At 65.4% G+C, this 20,397-nt stretch overlaps 2 protein-coding genes across 5 annotated transcripts in view; one reads left to right on the forward strand and one right to left on the reverse strand.

Moving 5' to 3' along the window:
* Positions 1-5,047, reverse strand: part of TLN1 (talin 1) — a 134,400-nt gene extending 129,353 nt beyond the window's left edge. Inside the window, exon 1 of the mRNA XM_084629453.1 lies at positions 4,920-5,047. The gene's annotated coding sequence lies outside the window, so the exon portion shown is untranslated. The remainder of the gene's footprint in view (positions 1-4,919) is intronic.
* A 2,545-nt stretch (positions 5,048-7,592) lies between these two features.
* Positions 7,593-20,191, forward strand: CREB3 (cAMP responsive element binding protein 3). Of its 4 annotated transcripts, none has more exons than XM_084628314.1 (10): positions 7,593-7,666; positions 14,841-14,978; positions 15,085-15,379; positions 15,607-15,716; positions 15,932-16,024; positions 17,132-17,238; positions 17,991-18,059; positions 18,277-18,361; positions 18,505-18,589; positions 18,889-20,191. In XM_084628314.1, exons 2-10 carry the CDS (start codon positions 14,841-14,843, stop codon positions 19,290-19,292), a joined length of 1,386 nt encoding a protein of 461 aa, XP_084484440.1. In that variant the 5' UTR covers positions 7,593-7,666; the 3' UTR covers positions 19,293-20,191. The 4 variants fall into 4 exon arrangements, with proteins under 4 accessions (XP_084484440.1, XP_084484443.1, XP_084484441.1 ...); XM_084628315.1 differs by having other exon boundaries at positions 7,628-7,666; positions 14,709-14,978; XM_084628316.1 differs by having other exon boundaries at positions 7,636-7,654.
* The last annotated feature ends 206 nt before the right edge of the window (positions 20,192-20,397 follow it).

The following is a 20,397-nucleotide window of genomic DNA, read 5'->3' on the forward strand; positions in this document are numbered from 1 at the left end:
TAAGCTAGAGACCCTGTCAAATCCTGCGCAGCAGGTCAAGGCTATAAGGATACATCTGGGAGGCATAATTGGCTCCTCAGCTTGGGGCATCAACCACCTTTATTTCAGGGAGATTCCCACAGTTATGTTTTAATGTCTCAATTCATCACCAAATCCTCTCACCCCACCTCCATCAAAACAGCAGCGTGTAGAGGTGATGCTGTGTTGCTGTCCCTCAGGGGCTCTGTACAACAGGGACCCTGCAGTCTCTCCAGGGCAGTCTGGGTCCCTCCCTGCTGCTCTTTTTGCAGAGATAATTTCCATACCTCACCACTGAGAGCAGCTCCAGGGGCCCTGGGACATCCCCAGGGAGTCACCAGCTGATGCAGTCAAGCAAGCTGCCTTCAGCAAAGAAACTCTGTATCTCTCAGAAGCCTACTGCTGCCAAAAGAGGGCGTGAAGTCCCCATGGCAGGAGAAATCAGTGCCCAAGAAGAGACACTTGCCAGCAGGGATGGATTCAGGAGGACAAACTCACTCCAACACTAAAGCCCCACTGGAAGTGGGTGCCCCATTAAAGCTCCCACCCTGCAATCCCTGGCAGGAAGTGATTACAGTGCTCAGAAAGAGCCAGAAAGATACAAGTTCGTTAGCTCAGTGACCCAATTTATCCATGCCAGCAGCAGGTCAGGCACACCACAGGCAGGGGTGAAACACGGCTGCAAACCAAACACTGCAGGCCATCCAGCCTGTCACCAGGAGATTCCTGCTGGCGAGAGATTTCCTGGGAGGTGCAGAGTAAACCCCAGTGGTTTTACAGCTCAGCATCTGGAATGTGCCCAGGAAGCCTTATCCAGTGCAGAGCTTTTAACTCAGGGGGAGGGAGCGAGGAACCTGGAGGAAGAGTCACAGGGCACGAGAATTACTAAAGATGGAAAGTGCCTAGCTCACCACAGCTGCCTGGCCCTGCTGCCCAATTAGATCAGTCATGCACATCCATTAATCACATATCTAGCCAGAAACAGTTACATTGCTCAAGTGCTCAGAACCACGACCAGCTGGGGCTGAGTTCAGGGATGGAGAGGCAGAGGTACCCCATAGAGCCAGCACATAACCCGCTACCACTTTCATAACCATGTTCCCACACCCCCTCCCAGGAAAAAAAAAAAAACACTGATCCCTCCCTAAGTACTCCAGGGTCATTCAGAAAGGACACCCCCTCACAAGAAAAGGTGCAGAATCAGAGGTCAAAGCAACCCAGGTACTGTTTCTGAGATTGGCCTAGCTGAACCAGGCAACGCCCCTCCCCACAGCATGCATCCACCCACACATGCTGGAGACCATCAGCTATCCACACACACACACTAAAACTGACCTTAAGAACCACACACCCAGGCCTCACCCCAGAGAGCTGCAGCAGGGGAACCAAGACAGAAGGACAACTCAATGTTTCCATCCAACAGATTAAAGCTGGGTCAGGACCCAGAGATACACATGGCATCCAGGATCCAGTTCTCAGCTGACCACCACAGAGAAACAGGGGATAGAGACATCTCACCCACGTGCGATGGGCATTACTGTTAACAGACATTCCTTAAGGCACAGTGCCCTGCCACAACGTGCCCACACACTTTCCTACCACCAGCAGCTCTGGGAAAAGTTCTGTACTTTGTATGCCAAAGTTAGTAAGAGTTTCCCCAGAACCCCCCTTCCATTCCCAAAAAGAAAAGGAGTACTTGTGGCACCTTAGAGACTAACCAATTTTATTTGTGCATAAGCTTTCGTGAGCTACAGCTCACTTCATCAGATGCATACTGTGGAAACTGCAGAAGACATTATATACACAGAGACCATGAAACAACCTTCCATCCGATGAAGTGAGCTGTAGCTCACGAAAGCTCATGCTCAAATAAATTGGTTAGTCTCTAAGGTGCCACAAGTACTCCTTTTCATTCCCCACACACACACCCCAAAGGAGCCCTCCATAAGCATCCACACTGTGCATGCCAACGCAACCTGCAGGACTCCCTCTGAGGACAGCTATCACCTCCCAGGCCATTTCAGCTGCCCTATCCCCTCCCCTTCTGGCACTGGGCAGCAGACAAACCTGTTCCACAAAACCCTGCCCTACAGGCACGGAATCAGCAGGATGAGGGAGACAGAAGCTCCAGGCAACACTTCCAGTGGTGGATACAAGCCTGTGCAGAAGCCAGTACAGGGAGAAGAGGGTAACTTCTGCGAGCACAGTCCAGGGGACAGCAGAAGAGGGATGGAGGGAGGGGTGTTAGAGCTCTAGCAGGAGCTGCAGACAGATGAACGAGGTAGCCTGTGTTGCATTTCCTGGCAGGAGGCAGCAAACCCCACCCCACCTCAGCACACACAACCAGAGTTCAGCTCCTCATAGCCCCATCTCCTCCAGCCTGAGTAACAGTGAGCAGCGCCTGACTCAGCTCAGCCGAGACAGCAGCGGAGCAGGAAGCAGACAGGGAGGGGGAATAAACCCCAATCCTCATCCTACAGCTCAGGAGAGAAGCCTTGGCCTTTCCCTGGACAGCAAGATTCAGCAGTCTGGCGGGCCCTACAGGAGCATGGCCCCTGTGAAAACCTAACACAGACGGGCCTGACGCTGCTGCTACTGCAGCCAGAGAGGGGGCAAGGACAGGCTGCACACCGAGGGAAGCCAGCAACGAAGCCAATGCACAGGATTTTAGCAGACCCACAGAGAGACCAATAAAGAGAGGTGTAAGAGCACAGCCCCTTGCCCCAGGTGCAGTGAATCCTAGCACATGTTTCAACTGGACCCTATCTGGAAGCATCTTTCAGATTCATCTCTGACTAGAAGGGGACTCATCAACTCAAAGCTCCCCTCCTCCTCACCACAGCTCCTGGCAGAAAGGAGCTGTACCACCCCCTCAGCCAGCTGTCTGCTCCAAGGGGTCATCCCCATTACTCTGCTATTCCCCCAGCCTTTCTGGGGCCCCCTCACTGCAGGTAGCTCTGGCTGTGCCACTCAAGCTTCCCTGACCAGCAGCGTGACAGTGGTATCAGACTTACCCCCCAGCTGACGCCTGTCCATGGGAACCCGAAGAGCAGCCCTGAAACTGCCCCAGGCTTTGTTAATCTCACTCTTGAGGTTGCTTGGGGAACTACCAGAGGCAACAGAGGCCCAAGAGCTCCCTGTCTGCAGTCTCAGGCACTCAAGTGCATTCAGAGAAGGGCTAGAATTGTGGGTCTGTGTGGGGGGTGTTTAAATGAAAGCTCAGATTCTGCAGAAACTGAAGAGGCCTGAGACCTCGACCTTTGCAAGTTTCCTACTAACCACTACTTCCTGCAGCAAGGTCTGTTAATGCAAATGTACTGTAATTAACAGATGGCAAGAGAACTGGACTCAGTCTGAGCAACTGAGCCGAGCCAGACAGAGCCATCACTGAGTAAGGACTGGGCTGGAAAGCAGAGAAACTTCACTCTACAGCCACTGTGCAGCTGCCTGCCACCCCGAAGCTGCTGCCTGCTCATCCCGCAGGGAGAAAGGAGCAAGCTACGGCTGAAAAGCTAAAAACAGGAACGAACAGCTTCAGCTGCAAATGGGTAGTGAGTGCATACACCAGGCAGCAGAGTGCTGCTCCCTGTAGCGCTCAGGGAGGAGGCAGCATAGGAGGCCCTTTGCTCAGTGTTCATGTAACTGTCAAAGACCTTTCCGGGGGAGGTCATAGAATCATGGAATATCAGAGTTGGAAGGGACTTCAGGAGGTCATCTAGTCCAATGCCCTGCTCAAAGCAGGACCAATCCCCAATGTTTGCCCCAGATCCCTAAATGGCCTCCTCCAGGATTGAACTCACAACCCTGGGTTTAGCAGGCCAGTGCTCAAACCACTGAACTATCCCTCCCCCAAGAAGGTCCAGAAGCAGAAGTGACAGGCAGAGGGGATGGTATCTGCTGAAGGCATTTGTCCCGCTGTGCTGGGTCAGTAAAATGAGCCAATCCCAGCTGCCAGGCTGTTAAATTAGTTAGTGACACAGCCTGGCAGACAGGTAGTCTGGGAGCTGCAACAGTAGGGAAAAGAAGTGTGGGGGTCAGATGCGGGGTACCTTGCCTTCTCCCACAACAGCTCCCATCCTCTCCGCCTGCAAGTCGCTGAGTCAGCGGGTCTGTCTCGGCTGCCTGCCAGGCTCGGGGCTTGCACAGCCACTGATCGATCATTACCCTGCAAGGCGTCTCCTCTGCGCTTTGCAACCCTCACGTTGGGCACACACACCGCCCATGCCTGGCCTCCCCCCCCCCACGGAGCCTGGCCTCCCCCTTCCATGCCTGGCCTCCCACCCCCCCCCCCGAGCCTGGCCTCCCCCTTCCATGCCTGGCCTCCCACCCCCCCCCCGAGCCTGGCCTCCCCCCCCGAGCCTGGCCTCCCCCCCCCGAGCCTGGCCTCCCCCGTCCGAGCCTGGCCTCCCCCCCCCGCCCCCCGAGCCTGGCCTCCCCCTTCCATGCCTCCCCTCCCCCCCCCCGAGCCTGGCCTCCCCCTTCCATGCCTGGCCTCCCCTCCCGCCCCCCCAGCCTGGCCTCCCCCTTCCATGCCTGGCCTCCCACCCCCCCCCCCGAGCCTGGCCTCCCCCGAGCCTGGCCTCCCCCTTCCATGCTTGGCCTCCCCCCGAGCCTGGCCTCCCCCTTCCATGCCTGGCCTCCCCCCCCCCCGAGCCTGGCCTCCCCCTTCCATGCCTGGCCTCCCACCCCCCCCCCCCCCCGAGCCTGGCCTCCCCTCCCCCGTCCGAGCCTGGCCTCCCGCTTCCATGCCTGGCCGCCCCTCCCCCGAGCCTGGCCTCCCACCCCCATCCGAGCCTGGCCTCCCCTCCCATGCCCACCCACCCCCCCGCAGGCTCCCGCGCACCAGACCCCGCCCCCGGTCGCTCTCCCGCCGCCCCGAGCGCTGACCCGCCCGGGCCTACCTGGGGCGCCAGGAGGGTCCCGCTGCGGCGCTGCTCCGAACGCGACTCGCTGGGAGGGAAAGACAGAGCGACGCCCCCCGCCCTCAGGGAGACGCTCTGTGCTGACCCTCTGTGGTACCGCCGCGCCTGCGCACTCGCACCGCCACGTCCCACCCCCAGCGCGTAGCCAGCCTGCCGCCATCTTGGTTGTGGGCAAGGCCCGGCCCCGCCCCGCCCCGCTCCGCTTCGCGGGAGCAGGGCCCGGCGGCGCCAAAACCGCCCTCAGGGAGGCGACGGGGTCCGAGCGCCAGGCCCGCGCGGCAGCACGGGGTCTCCGCCGGGGCTGCGCAGGGCCCTGCAGGCAGCAGCCGCCCCCGCCATTGGTTTTCTCCCAAGAGCCCGCAAGAGACCCCGCCCTTCCCCGCCCAGCTCGCCCCGCCCCCTGCCCCTGCCCCGCCCAGCTCAGCTCATCCCGCCCCGCCCCACTCACCCTGCCCCGCCCCCTGACTCCACCCTTCCCCGCCCAGCTCGCCCCGCCCCCCGCCCCCTGCCCCTGCCCCGCCCAGCTCATCCTGCCCCGCCCCCTGACTCCACCCTTCCCTGCCCAGCTCGCCCCGCCCCCTGCCCCGCCCAGCTCAGCTCATCCCGCCCCGCCCCACTCACCCTGCCCCGCCCCGCTCATCCTGCCCCGCCCCCTGACTCCACCCTTCCCCGCCCAGCTCGCCCCGCCCCCCGCCCCCTGCCCCTGCCCCGCCCAGCTCATCCTGCCCCGCCCCCTGCCCCTGCCCCGCCCAGCTCATCCTGCCCCGCCCCCTGACTCCACCCTTCCCTGCCCAGCTCGCCCCGCCCCCTGCCCCGCCCAGCTCAGCTCATCCCGCCCCGCCCCACTCACCCTGCCCCGCCCCCTGACTCCACCCTTCCCTGCCCAGCTCGCCCCGCCCCCTGCCCCGCCCAGCTCAGCTCATCCCGCCCCGCCCCACTCACCCTGCCCTGCCCCACACCGCTCATCCTGCCCCGCCCCCTGACTCCACCCTTCCCTGCCCAGCTCGCCCCGCCCCTGACCCTGCCCCGCCCAGCTCAGCTCATCCCGCCCCGCCCCACTCACCCTGCCCCGCCCCCTGACTCCACCCTTCCCTGCCCAGCTCGCCCCGCCCCCTGCCCCGCCCAGCTCAGCTCATCCCGCCCCGCCCCACTCACCCTGCCCTGCCCCGCCCCCTGAACCTGCCCCGCCCCTGACCCCGCCCTTCCCCGCCCCGCCCATCTCATCCTGCCCAGACTCCTGACTCCGCCCTTCCCCACCCACCTTGCCCCGCCCCCTGCCCCTGCCCCACCCAGCTCAGCTCATCCCGCCCCGCCCCACTGACCCTGCCCTTCCCCGCCCCTCTCATCCTGCCCCGCCCCCTGACTCCGCCCTTCGCCGCCCTGCACAGCTCATCCTGCCCCGCCCCGCCCCACTGACCCCGCCCTTCCCCGCCCCGCCCCTCTCACCCTGCCCTGACCCCTGCCCCCTCCCTTCCCGCCTCTCATCCTGTCCCGCCCCCTGACTCCACCCTTCCCTGCCCAGCTCGCCCCGCCCCCTGACCCTGCCCCGCCCCGCCCAGCTCATCCTGCCCCGCCCCACCCTTCCCCGCCCCCTCATCCTGTCCCGCCCCCTGACTCCACCCTTCCCTGCCCAGCTCGCCCCGCCCCCTGCCCCGCCCAGCTCAGCTCATCCCGCCCCGCCCCACTCACCCTGCCCCGCCCCGCTCATCCTGCCCCGCCCCCTGACTCCACCCTTCCCCGTCCAGCTCGCCCCGCCCCCTGCCCCTGCCCCGCCCAGCTCAGCTCATCCCGCCCCGCCCCCTGACCCTGCCCCGCCCAGCTCAGCTCATCTCGCCCCGCCCCCTGACCCTGCCCCGCCCCGCCCAGCTCATCCTGCCCCGCCCCACCCTTCCCCGCCCCCTCATCCTGTCCCGCCCCCTGACTCCACCCTTCCCTGCCCAGCTCGCCCCGCCCCCTGCCCCACCCCGCCCAGCTCATCCCGCCCCGCCCCCTGACTCCGCCCTTCCCCACCCTGCCCAGCTCATACTGCCCCGCCCCGCCCCACTGACCCCGCCCTTCCCCGCCCCGCCCCTCTCACCCTGCCCTGCCCCGTCCCCTGACCCCGCCCTTCCCCACCCTGCCCAGCTCATCTCACAGCCCTCGGCCCCGCCCCCTCCCGCGCCCCGTCACTCACAGCCCTCGGCCCCGCCCCCTCCCGCGCCCCGTCGTTCACAGCCCTCGGCCCCGCCCCCTCCCGCGCCCCGTCACTCACAGCCCTCGGCCCCGCCCCCTCCCGCGCCCCGTCACTCACAGCCCTCGGCCCCGCCCCCTCCCGCGCCCCGTCACTCACCGCCCTCGGCCCCGCCCCCTCCCGCGCCCCGTCACTCACCGCCCTCGGCCACGCCCCCTCCCGCGCCCCGTCACTCACAGCCCTCGGCCCCGCCCCCTCCCGCGCCCCGTCATTCACAGCCCTCGGCCCCGCCCCCTCCCGCGCCCCGTCACTCACAGCCCTCGGCCACGCCCCCTCCCGCGCCCCGTCACTCACAGCCCCAAGACCACGTCGTTCAGGGGCGGGCTGAGGGCGGGCTCTTCAGTCCTGGCTGAGTGACATTATTTCCAACCAATGGGGTCCGAGCCAGCCCCAGCGCACCAATGACGGGCTTTCGGCGCAGAGGCTGCTGGGGGCTCAGTGACGTCATTCTTGATGTGTTGGAAGCGGGTCCGCGCAGCGAAAGGTGCCGAGTGAGGTACGGGTGGGGGGGGAGGGACGGGGTCGGCAGCGCCGGGGCTGGGGTGCGACCGCCGGGAGAGAACCCTGGAGTCCTGGCTCCCCCCCCCCCCAACCACTAGCCCCCGGGCCGGGAGAGAACCCAGGAGTCCTGGCTCCCAGCCCCCCAACCACTAGCCCCCGGGCCGGGAGAGAACCCAGGAGTCCTGGCTCCCAGCCCCCAACCACTAGCCCCTGGGCCGGGGAGAGAACCCAGGAGTCCTGGCTCCCAGCCCCCCGCTCTAACCACTAGCCCCTGGGCCGGGGAGAGAACCCAGGAGTCCTGGCTCCCAGCCCCCCGCTCTAACCACTAGCCCCCGGGCTGGGAGAGAACCCTGGAGTCCTGGCTCCCCCCCCCCAACCACTAGCCCCCGGGCCGGGGAGAGAACCCAGGAGTCCTGGCTCCCAGCCCCCCGCTCTAACCACTAGCCCCCGGGCCGGGGAGAGAACCCAGGAGTCCTGGCTCCCAGCCCCCCGCTCTAACCACTAGCCCCCGGGCCGGGAGAGAACCCAGGAGTCCTGGCTCCCCCCCCCCCCAACCACTAGCCCCCGGGCCGGGAGAGAACCCAGGAGTCCTGGCTCCCAGCCCCCCGCTCTAACCACTAGCCCCCGGGCCGGGAGAGAACCCAGGAGTCCTGGCTCCCCCCCCCAACCACTAGCCCCCGGGCCGGGGAGAGAACCCAGGAGTCCTGGCTCCCAGCCCCCCGCTCTAACCACTAGCCCCCGGGCCGGGGAGAGAACCCAGGAGTCCTGGCTCCCAGCCCCCCGCTCTAACCACTAGCCCCCGGGCCGGGAGAGAACCCAGGAGTCCTGGCTCCCCCCCCCCCCAACCACTAGCCCCCGGGCCGGGAGAGAACCCAGGAGTCCTGGCTCCCAGCCCCCCACTCTAACCACTAGCCCCCGGGCTGGGGAGAGAACCCAGGAGTCCTGGCTCCCAGCCCCCCCCCCAACCACTAGTCCCCGGGCCGGGAGAGAACCCAGGAGTCCTGGCTCCCAGCCCCCCGCTCTAACCACTAGCCCCTGGGCCGGGGAGAGAACCCAGGAGTCCTGGCTCCCAGCCCCCCCCCCCAACCACTAGCCCCCGGGCCGGGGAGAGAACCCAGGAGTCCTGGCTCCCAGCCCCCCCCCAACCACTAGCCCCTGGGCTGGGAGAGAACCCTGGAGTCCTGGCTCCCCCCCCCAACCACTAGCCCCCGGGCCGGGAGAGAACCCAGGAGTCCTGGCTCCCAGCCCCCCGCTCTAACCACTAGCCCCCGGGCCGGGGAGAGAACCCAGGAGTCCTGGCTCCCAGCCCCCCCCCCCAACCACTAGCCCCCGGGCCGGGAGAGAACCCAGGAGTCCTGGCTCCCAGCCGCACACTCTAACCACTAGCCCCCGGGCCGGGGAGAGAACCCAGGAGTCCTGGCTCCCAGCCCCCCCACCACTAGCCCCCGGGCCGGGAGAGAACCCAGGAGTCCTGGCTCCCCCCCCCCCCCCAACCACTAGCCCCCGGGCCGGGAGAGAACCCAGGAGTCCTGGCTCCCAGCCCCCCACTCTAACCACTAGCCCCCGGGCTGGGGAGAGAACCCAGGAGTCCTGGCTCCCAGCCCCCCGCTCTAACCACTAGCCCCTGGGCTGGGAGAGAACCCTGGAGTCCTGGCTCCCAGCCCCCCGCTCTAACCACTAGCCCCCGGGCCAGGGAGAGAACCCAGGAGTCCTGGCTCCCAGCCCCCCGCTCTAACCACTAGCCCCTGGGCCGGGGAGAGAACCCAGGAGTCCTGGCTCCCAGCCCCCCCCCCAACCACTAGCCCCCGGGCCGGGGAGAGAACCCAGGAGTCCTGGCTCCCAGCCCCCCCCCAACCACTAGCCCCCGGGCCGGGGAGAGAACCCAGGAGTCCTGGCTCCCAGCCCCCCACTCTAACCCCTAGCCCCCGGGCCGGGGAGAGAACCCAGGAGTCCTGGCTCCCAGCCCCCTGCTCTAACCACTAGCCCCTGGGCTGGGAGAGAACCCTGGAGTCCTGGCTCCCAGCCCCCCGCTCTAACCACTAGCCCCCGGGCTGGGAGAGAACCCTGGAGTCCTGGCTCCCAGCCCCCCGCTCTAACCACTAGCCCCTGGGCTGGGAGAGAACCCTGGAGTCCTGGCTCCCAGCCCCCCGCTCTAACCACTAGCCCCCGGGCCGGGGAGAGAACCCAGGAGTCCTGGCTCCCAGCCCCCCGCTCTAACCACTAGCCCCCGGGCTGGGAGAGAACCCTGGAGTCCTGGCTCCCCCCCCCCAACCACTAGCCCCCGGGCCGGGGAGAGAACCCAGGAGTCCTGGCTCCCAGCCCCCCGCTCTAACCACTAGCCCCCGGGCCGGGGAGAGAACCCAGGAGTCCTGGCTCCCAGCCCCCCGCTCTAACCACTAGCCCCTGGGCTGGGAGAGAACCCTGGAGTCCTGGCTCCCAGCCCCCCGCTCTAACCACTAGCCCCTGGGCTGGGAGAGAACCCTGGAGTCCTGGCTCCCAGCCCCCCGCTCTAACCACTAGCCCCCGGGCCGGGGAGAGAACCCAGGAGTCCTGGCTCCCAGCCCCCCGCTCTAACCACTAGCCCCCGGGCTGGGAGAGAACCCTGGAGTCCTGGCTCCCCCCCCCCAACCACTAGCCCCCGGGCCGGGGAGAGAACCCAGGAGTCCTGGCTCCCAGCCCCCCGCTCTAACCACTAGCCCCCGGGCCGGGGAGAGAACCCAGGAGTCCTGGCTCCCAGCCCCCCGCTCTAACCACTAGCCCCCGGGCCGGGAGAGAACCCAGGAGTCCTGGCTCCCCCCCCCCCCAACCACTAGCCCCCGGGCCGGGAGAGAACCCAGGAGTCCTGGCTCCCAGCCCCCCACTCTAACCACTAGCCCCCGGGCTGGGGAGAGAACCCAGGAGTCCTGGCTCCCAGCCCCCCCCCCCAACCACTAGCCCCCGGGCCGGGAGAGAACCCAGGAGTCCTGGCTCCCAGCCCCCCGCTCTAACCACTAGCCCCTGGGCCGGGGAGAGAACCCAGGAGTCCTGGCTCCCAGCCCCCCCCCCAACCACTAGCCCCCGGGCCGGGGAGAGAACCCAGGAGTCCTGGCTCCCAGCCCCCCCCCAACCACTAGCCCCTGGGCTGGGAGAGAACCCTGGAGTCCTGGCTCCCCCCCCCAACCACTAGCCCCCGGGCCGGGAGAGAACCCAGGAGTCCTGGCTCCCAGCCCCCCGCTCTAACCACTAGCCCCCGGGCCGGGGAGAGAACCCAGGAGTCCTGGCTCCCAGCCCCCCCCCCCCAACCACTAGCCCCCGGGCCGGGAGAGAACCCAGGAGTCCTGGCTCCCAGCCGCACACTCTAACCACTAGCCCCCGGGCCGGGGAGAGAACCCAGGAGTCCTGGCTCCCAGCCCCCCCACCACTAGCCCCCGGGCCGGGAGAGAACCCAGGAGTCCTGGCTCCCCCCCCCCCCCCCCAACCACTAGCCCCCGGGCCGGGAGAGAACCCAGGAGTCCTGGCTCCCAGCCCCCCACTCTAACCACTAGCCCCCGGGCTGGGGAGAGAACCCAGGAGTCCTGGCTCCCAGCCCCCCGCTCTAACCACTAGCCCCTGGGCTGGGAGAGAACCCTGGAGTCCTGGCTCCCAGCCCCCCGCTCTAACCACTAGCCCCCGGGCCAGGGAGAGAACCCAGGAGTCCTGGCTCCCAGCCCCCCGCTCTAACCACTAGCCCCTGGGCCGGGGAGAGAACCCAGGAGTCCTGGCTCCCAGCCCCCCCCCCAACCACTAGCCCCCGGGCCGGGGAGAGAACCCAGGAGTCCTGGCTCCCAGCCCCCCCCCAACCACTAGCCCCCGGGCCGGGGAGAGAACCCAGGAGTCCTGGCTCCCAGCCCCCCACTCTAACCCCTAGCCCCCGGGCCGGGGAGAGAACCCAGGAGTCCTGGCTCCCAGCCCCCTGCTCTAACCACTAGCCCCTGGGCTGGGAGAGAACCCTGGAGTCCTGGCTCCCAGCCCCCCGCTCTAACCACTAGCCCCCGGGCCGGGGAGAGAACCCAGGAGTCCTGGCTCCCAGCCCCCCACTCTAACCACTAGCCCCCGGGCCGGGGAGAGAACCCAGGAGTCCTGGCTCCCAGCCCCCCGCTCTAACCACTAGCCCCCGGGCCGGGGAGAGAACCCAGGAGTCCTGGCTCCCAGCCCCCCGCTCTAACCACTAGCCCCTGGGCCGGGGAGAGAACCCAGGAGTCCTGGCTCCCAGCCCCCCGCTCTAACCACTAGCCCCTGGGCTGGGAGAGAACCCTGGAGTCCTGGCTCCCAGCCCCCCGCTCTAACCACTAGCCCCCGGGCCAGGGAGAGAACCCAGGAGTCCTGGCTCCCAGCCCCCCGCTCTAACCACTAGCCCCTGGGCCGGGGAGAGAACCCAGGAGTCCTGGCTCCCAGCCCCCCCCCCAACCACTAGCCCCCGGGCCGGGGAGAGAACCCAGGAGTCCTGGCTCCCAGCCCCCCCCCAACCACTAGCCCCCGGGCCGGGGAGAGAACCCAGGAGTCCTGGCTCCCAGCCCCCCACTCTAACCCCTAGCCCCCGGGCCGGGGAGAGAACCCAGGAGTCCTGGCTCCCAGCCCCCTGCTCTAACCACTAGCCCCTGGGCTGGGAGAGAACCCTGGAGTCCTGGCTCCCAGCCCCCCGCTCTAACCACTAGCCCCCGGGCCGGGGAGAGAACCCAGGAGTCCTGGCTCCCAGCCCCCCACTCTAACCACTAGCCCCCGGGCCGGGGAGAGAACCCAGGAGTCCTGGCTCCCAGCCCCCCGCTCTAACCACTAGCCCCCGGGCCGGGGAGAGAACCCAGGAGTCCTGGCTCCCAGCCCCCCGCTCTAACCACTAGCCCCCGGGCCGGGGAGAGAACCCAGGAGTCCTGGCTCCCAGCCCCCCGCTCTAACCACTAGCCCCCGGGCTGGGAGAGAACCCTGGAGTCCTGGCTCCCAGCCCCCCGCTCTAACCACTAGCCCCCGGGCCGGGAGAGAACCCAGGAGTCCTGGCTCCCAGCCCCCCGCTCTAACCACTAGCCCCCGGGCCGGGGAGAGAACCCAGGAGTCCTGGCTCCCAGCCCCCCGCTCTAACCACTAGCCCCCGGGCCGGGGAGAGAACCCAGGAGTCCTGGCTCCCAGCCCCCCGCTCTAACCACTAGCCCCCGGGCCAGGGAGAGAACCCAGGAGTCCTGGCTCCCAGCCCCCCGCTCTAACCACTAGCCCCCGGGCCGGGGAGAGAACCCAGGAGTCCTGGCTCCCAGCCCCCCGCTCTAACCACTAGCCCCCGGGCCGGGGAGAGAACCCAGGAGTCCTGGCTCCCAGCCCCCCGCTCTAACCACTAGCCCCCGGGCCGGGGAGAGAACCCTGGAGTCCTGGCTCCCAGCCCCCCGCTCTAACCACTAGCCCCCGGGCCGGGGAGAGAACCCAGGAGTCCTGGCTCCCAGCCCCCCGCTCTAACCACTAGCCCCTGCTTTCTTCCCAGAGCCAGGATAGAACCTAGGAGTGCTGGCTCCTGGCTCCCAACTCCTGTGGCTCTAACCACTAGATATCAGTCCCCAGCCAGAGCTCGGGAAAGAAGCCAATTGCCCTAACTTCCAGCCCCCCCGCTCTAACCAGAACTGGGGAAAGAACCCACAAGTCCTTTCTCCCAGGCCCCTCCCCTCTCGTGCTCTAAAGCAGATTAGCTGATGTTATAGGATTTTGGCATGTTCCTGAGCTGTCATTGTAAGGTGGCCTGGCATGGCATGGTGAGGCAAAGAAATTGAAACCAGAGTTAGGCTGAACCTGTTTGTAACCCCCAGGGCCAGATGGTCCCCTGGGCCTGCAGGCTGTGTAGAGGGGTGCAGTCACCCTGTGCGGTGCAGGGTGTAGCTGTCTGTTTAGGGCTGAGAATTGCAGAAAAAAGCAGCGCAGGGTGGCTGCAGAAAGCACACATGATGAAAGTAATCAAGGATCTGTGTAGGCCAGTCTATTGCCGGGGGTGATCACTGGGGCAGTGGCTCATTGCCATGGAATTGGCCACTGGATGCCCACAGAGAACTAGTCTGATTCTCCATTCCTGTATGTGGGCTGCCTATCCGCAGCTCCCCAGAGCTCAGAACTGGCCAGGAGAGGGGTGCGTTTTGGGGCTGCATGATTGGTCCCTTGAGGGCCCAGACATAGGGACTCAAGGCAGTGAGGCGATGCGGGAGCCTAGCCCTGCCTCAGGCTCTGCCTCTAGGTACGCTTCTGCAGCGATGCCTTCTGACTCAGCAGGGCAGAGCCGGCTCCCAGCCTTCCTGTTCCTCAGACAGGCTTGCAGGGGCAGAGAGTGTGGCAGCCGCGTGACCCCCATTCAGCGTTGTCTGACGTGCCCAATAGCTGATGCCTTGGCTGCTGGGTTTGCGCGTGCGCACACACGTATGGTGTGGGAGGTGTCACTCTATGTGCAGAGCAGCTTTTATGACCCTTCCTTCCCAATCGCCTGCTGTAGCCCACAGTGGCCCAGCCCCTCCTCTGGCTGCCTGCCTGGAGACCTGTTCAGTGTGCTCGCTGGAACAATGGGGCCCCTGCGTCCCCCTTCCTCTCACCGCCTTGCTTCCTGCTCCTTTGATGCAGCAGAGGGAGGGATCCACGGACCAACTTCCTGTTTCCGAGCAGCCGCTGCGGTGCTGAGATTCAGGCTTCTGGGATCTGCCCTCCAGCTTGGTCACAAGCTGATGCACCTGTCATCCAGATCTGAGGCCTCCAAGGAGTGCCGGCCTAGCTGGCATCAGGCCAGGGTGCAAAGAATCTTTTGGCTCTAGGGAAAGCTGCAGGAGCCAGCCTTGTATCGTGGCTGGGAGAGGTGACTGCCCTGGGCCCTGCCCAGCCAGCTGCGCCTTGTTGCAGTGCGCTCACACTGTGAGCTGCCGTGGCCGCATTGCCTGCTTTCGTTGCCCTGCTTGTGGGCTGCTGGGCCCAGACAGTGCACGGCCAGCCAGACAGAGGTGCACCAGTAGTCCTGCCGCAGGAGTCTCCGGGGCCTGGCTTGGCATGTGTTGTACCCTTCCCTGTAGAGCTCCTGGCAGTTACAACCTTGGAGATGTGAGTGCCCGGGCAGAGGGACAGGAGGGAGGTCCTGTCCCTCTCCTGGATGCGAGGGTGGGTCTCTCCCACGGCCCCTGGATGGCCCTGTCTGTCTTGCTCAGATGTCGTGCCCAGAAGAGGTGGTTGCCTCTGCAGATGACGAGCTGCTCAGCTTCCTCCTGGTGGATGATGCTCCCTGTGCAGAGTTCTCAGGGGACGAAGCCAACCTGCTGGGAGACTGGGGTCTGCTGGAGCCCGAGGTGAGACTGCTGTCTGGTGCAGAGCATAGAGAAGTGAGCTAGGCTGGGCCGTGGGAGGGGGCTTTCAGGCCTCCATCCTCTGCTTAGCAGCAACTGTTCTCTGCAGCTCCTGAATGACAAGGAGGTGGAGGACTTTCTCAGCTCCCTGCTGAGCCCCTTTGAAGAGGGGCCGAGTGCCTTGCAGGGTCACTCGCCTCTCAACAGTGATAGCGGCATCTCAGAGGACCAGAATCCCTTCCCCAGCCCCAGCAGCTGGGACGCGTCTCCAGCCAGGGACCTCGCCTGCAGCCCTTTGAGCTCTGACATCGTGCAGGTTGATCACAGCTACTCCCTCCATCAGGACAGTGCGGTGCTGGAGAGCGTGAGAGCAGACACGGCAGGAGACATCTCCATTGACCTGGGTAAGGGAGAGGCCTGGGGAATCCCAATTCCGCATCTTGAGCCCATGGCTACTGGCCATGCTCGGCTTGGCAGGGAAGCAGCCTAGCACTTGGTGCTGTCTGCCAGGTGGAAGAAGAAGGCCGGGGGTTGGGAAGAGGGGCCTGCTGGCTCAGTCTTCCTCTGCCACATGGGGCCAGCTGGCTGAGGGTGTACAGTGGGTGGCGGCTGACTCTCGTTCCTCTCCCAGATATGTGGGGGGACTCGGGAAGTACAGAGGAGACGCTGGTCGAGGAGCAGAGTTTCAGCTTCCCGGTTGCTGTGCCCATGGATGACTTCGTGCCTGGGACCCCCATGCAGGTACTGAGGCCCACGCCCCAGGGACAGGCCCCACTGCTAATGCAGGTGGCTCCTTCCTTCCCTCCTCACTTACACTTCCATTCCCTGTTCGGGTGCTGACTCCCTGTGGGCTTCCCTTGCTAGTTCAGAAGAGGGGTTCCCTGCCCTGGGGGCTTCCCTTGCTAGTTCAGAAGAGGGGTTCTCCACGCTCAGCAGCGGGTTGGTTTGTGTTGTAGTTCGGTTTCCCGGAACTGATCCTGACAGAAGAGGAGAAACAGCTTCTGGAGAGAGAGGGTGTCTCCTTGCCATCTCACCTGCCCCTGACCAAGGTGAGTTCACGCTCCCCCCCCCCCCCCCACGCTCTAGTGCATGGCCCCTCCCCTCACTCATTCCTTCAGAGGGGGCCCAGGCCAGAGACTGATAGGAGCCATGAAGCGGGGGCCCCATTACCACGGTGCAGCGCCGGTGTCTTGCTGAGAGGCTCAGCCTGCAGCTCCGTGAATGGGGATGGTGCTGGATTCCTGCCCTGGACCCTGCTTGCAGGGCTCCATCTTCCATAGCAGCCACTGGCCAGACCCCAGCTAGGTGATCTGCAGCCACTGCCCCTCTAGCTGCTAGAAGGAAGAAGGTGTCGGGGAGGTGTGGCCTGCTGCTGCCCCTGCCCGGCATGTTGGCCACCGTGGAGGGATGGTGGGGTCTGTGCTGCTGCGGAGAGTTCCCCAGTAGCAGGAAAGCTAGTGAAGTGAGTCTTGACAGTCCTCAGCTGCCCACGGGGACCTGAAGAGCAGCCATGAAACTGGCCAGTCTTAGTCTGATGTGCCTGTTTGCACCCTCCGGATGGCTGTGCTACGTGGGGCTGTGTTCTGCGGGGACACTGGCTCAGGCCCTCCCCTCCTGCCAAGGAGTTTGGCCTGGTCTCCTAGGGCCAGTGGCTCTTTCAGGCCCTGTTTTTGAGACCTCTGGCTGGGCCGGGTTCTGGTGGGCCTGCCTGGTGTGAGCTGGAGGCCAGGCCCAGGCGTGCATGCCCGCCTGGTGTAAGGGCTGTGGGCTGACGGCAGCGGAAGTGGGTGTGGGTGCATATGCAGAGACTGGAACAGCACAAGGTGCTGTCAGAGCTGGGGCTCCCCTGCCTTTTGTCTCCCTGCTGTGCGGGTAGCGCCCCTGGATTTCCTGACGCACTGCAAGGCAGCAGGTCACTTCGCCCTCTGGGCCAAGGCCTGCAGCTGGGTTCCTAGTGACACCACAGGCAAAGCATGTGAGAAGTACCTGGAGTAGCCTCTGCCCACCCCAGGCCCTTCCTGCCCTGGCCCAATGGCAGATACCTGCCAGCTGCTCCTCCCTGTGCCCTGGAGGGTCCTTGGCAGGGCGGGGTCAGGGCTCTCGCCCCAGAGTCTGGAGGCCCAGGCATGGCCTGTAGCCTGAGTTGGCTGTTTCAGGCTGAGGAGCGGCTCCTAAAGAGAGTCCGTCGAAAGATCCGGAACAAGCAGTCGGCCCTGGACAGTCGGCGCAGGAAGAAGGTCTATGTGGATGGCTTGGAGAGCAGGTACTAGGGGCACAGCAGTGGGTTTTGCATCCCCCCCAGGATGTCAGGGAGTGATAGGCCCAGCAGAGGGTGTTGCTCCTCCCGTGGGTCTGGGGAGCGCCCACTGCCAGAGTACTGGGGGTCGTGAACGCTCTGGCTTGAGGACACCAAGCGCTTGCACTCCTAGCGCTGGAGGCAGCTGCCAGCCCCCGGGCCCAGAGGAGCAGAAGCCGATAGGCAGGGCCTGTTTGTACCACGCTCTGGCGGAGCTGCAAAGCTCTGATCAAGGGCTGAGCCCCACCGGCGAATGAGCCCTTCCCCCTCCCATGGGAGCCGCGTTCTGCCAGACACTCCTGCTGAGCTGCCTTGGCGCCAGGGCAGTGCCTGCTGCGAGTGACCCCAGCAGCCCCGTGCTGCGGGAGCAGAGCCGGCTCGGGGGCTCCAAGCACTGGTGTGAGCGTGCGGAGGAGTGGGACCTGATTTTTACCACTCAGAGGTTTGTCCCAGGGTGACCCCAGCGACCCCGTCTGCTTGCCCTGCGACTGTACTGCAAATCGGGCTGCCCCAGCCCTGCCTCCTAGCTGCGTCAGAGCAGTTTGGCTGTCTGTGTCCCCAGCTTGTGGCTGTGCTAGGGACAGATGAGGTCACACCTGCCCCCCACCCTCAGGACATTCTGCACCAGGCACTGAGCCAGGACCCTCCTGAGCTAGCAGCGCAGTTTCCCCTGGGGGTCAGTCTGACTCTTTCCTCTCTTCCCGTCGCTGCTTGGGAAGGGTTGTCACCTGCACGGCGCAGAACCACGAGCTGCAGAAGAAGGTGCAGCTGCTGCAGAAGGAGAACATGTGAGTTCCTGACACTCCAGACATGGAAACCTGGGGGCAAGAAGGTGGGAAGGGGGGCACTGTCTCCCTGTGCCCCTCCAGTCAGCACTGACTTGCCAGGGGAGCGAAGCCTGTTCCCCAGGGTGGAGGGACACGGCGGTCTGTGCGGGGCTCAGCGGCAGGATGGGCAGCTTGGGATCAGGACCTGCACTCACCTACGTTTCACACTTTGCCCTAGGTCATTGCTTGAGCAGCTACGGAGGCTCCAAGCCCTGGTGAGACAGTCCTCGACCAAAACCACCACCGCCAGCACCTGCGTCATGGTGAGTGGCCCTGTAGCCAGGCATTGGCCCCAGCTCCTGCCCTCAGGATCTGTGCTGGCCACGTGGGTGGTGCTGAGGAGCCTCCTTGGCTGGCGGGGCTGGAGTCATACGCTGGTGCTGATGGCTCAGTTGTCTCTCTCCAGGTCCTGCTCCTATCCTTCTGCCTCGTTCTCTCACCCAGTCTCTATCCGCTCGGAGCCAGAGTACAGCAGGAGGGGTTCCGAGGAGGTGAGTGACTGGTTGCATGGGGGTGAGCGGGAGGGGCAGGATTATGCCCTACAGTGAACTCTTCCAGGGTGAATGTTCCAGGTGATGCGGCCCCAGCAGAGACATGGTTTTCCAGTCACGGGCTTATGCCTCGTGTGCACGGGGCCTGTTTGTGGGTTGCTCTGCTGTCCTGTCCGGCTGCTGGCAAAGCTGCTCTCCCCTGCCCCGCGCAGAGTTGGGCCAGGAGAGCCTGGGGTCAGCCCCCGCCCTGGCGCACGACGTTCTTGGCGATGTCAGGCTAACTCTCCTCTCTCTTACAGTGCTTTCTCGTCAGATCCGGGAGTACCCGAGTGACACGGCCCACTTTCAGGCAGCAGCTGCCCAGCAGACAGAGGGGCCTGAAACACGGGGAGAGCGCACAATGGAGGGACTGGCCCTGGAATCTGAGACGGCCCCGCTGCCAGGCAGCCTCAATCACTCCCGGGATGGGGGACAGAGCCCACCCAAGGCGGAGCATGGCTCTGCCATCAACAGTAACTCATCCTCCGACCCACCGCCAGGAGTCAGCTCTGAGCTGGGTCCCCCCCAACAGCAGCCAGAGCAGCTTCCTGGGAAGGGCCCCCTGCACTCTGCGCAGCCATCAGCCTGGGGGACCAAGAAGCAGGAGTGGGTGGAGCGCACCACCAGCGTCGTGATCCAGCAGCACCGTGCAGATGAGATGTGAGCGCCAGGCACCTCGTGCTGCCTGGCTGTGAATTTGCCAGGGCCGTTTTGACTGATCCTTGTCTACGCAAATGCTTCTAAATGCCCCTGAGCAGGATCTGTCTCCTCACCCACCAATCCTGACTGGGGGGGCGGCTGGGCTCTGGGGTAGCAGGAAACGGTTCTAGCTGCAGCGTGGAGGGGGCCCAGCATGGGGAGTTGGGCCTGCGTTACTTAGTACCCTGCAGCTGGACTGAGTGGAAAACCACTTTGATTGGGCTGGGCCCCTGCGTCCGGGTGCCCTTAGCAAGTCCCGCAGCTCCAAGCGACCTGTCCCTTCCAGTAACACGATGATTCCCCATCCCTCAGCTGGGCACGCCAAGAACCTGTGCCTCGCAGGGGATGCCAGCTGGGTGTGGTTCTGCCAGGGGACAGCACTAAACTTCTCTCATCGACCTCCCCGCTGCAGAGCCTCAGCTGCTGTTCTTGGTGTGGCTGGGGGCGGCTGCAGGCAGAGGGTCCCTGCCCAGCGCTATGTGCTGCCTTCCTGCTGGTCAAGGGGCTGCTGATCATGATCCCCCGGAGGGGAGGGGAGGGGGCTGCTCTGCTGCAGGGGTGGAGGTTCAGAGAGCCCTGAGGGGCGGGCTGGTGGGGCCTGGGGCCCACGGCAGGGGGGAGGGCTAGGTCAGCTGGGCCTCCTCCATAAATTGACCTCTGGCCTGCGGCCCTGGGCAGGGGTCGCTGTAACGTGGCTGAGCCATGGGATGAGGACCGCCAGCTGAGCCAGCACCAGCCAGGGTCGCCCTCCCACCCGGCCAGCTCCAGCCCAGGGAAAGGAGAACAAGGGGGCCTGGTCCAGCAGGCTCCTAACTGCTACAGTAATGGCTCTGTTATAATAAAGTATAAACAAAGTGGACCCGCTGCTGGGCTGTCCCCTGTGTGCAGTGTCTGTCTAACCCCACAGCTGCCTCCCAGCCAGGCAAGGGGGTACCTCACTATGCTCCCAGGGCGAGACTTGGCCCCTGTTGACCTGGGGCCTGTTCCAGGCCTGCTCCCTCTCCAGGGCAGGGGGTGCTGTGTTTCAGCCAAGCCAAAGAACCAGCCTCCTGCAGGCAGCCTTTGCTCAG

Source organism: Lepidochelys olivacea (assembly GCF_965140295.1).
Source record: "Lepidochelys olivacea isolate rLepOli2 genome assembly, chromosome: 5".
Lineage (NCBI taxonomy): Eukaryota > Metazoa > Chordata > Testudines > Cheloniidae > Lepidochelys > Lepidochelys olivacea.

Coding starts and splice junctions, on each gene's coding strand:
- CREB3 (XM_084628314.1), top strand. CDS start 14,841: ATGTCGTGCCCAGAAGAGGTGGTTGCCTCTGCAGATGACGAGCTGCTC. Junction 17,239..17,990: donor GTGGATGGCTTGGAGAGCAG/GTACTAGGGGCA, acceptor CTGCTTGGGAAG/GGTTGTCACCTGCACGGCGC. Junction 18,060..18,276: donor CTGCTGCAGAAGGAGAACAT/GTGAGTTCCTGA, acceptor ACTTTGCCCTAG/GTCATTGCTTGAGCAGCTAC.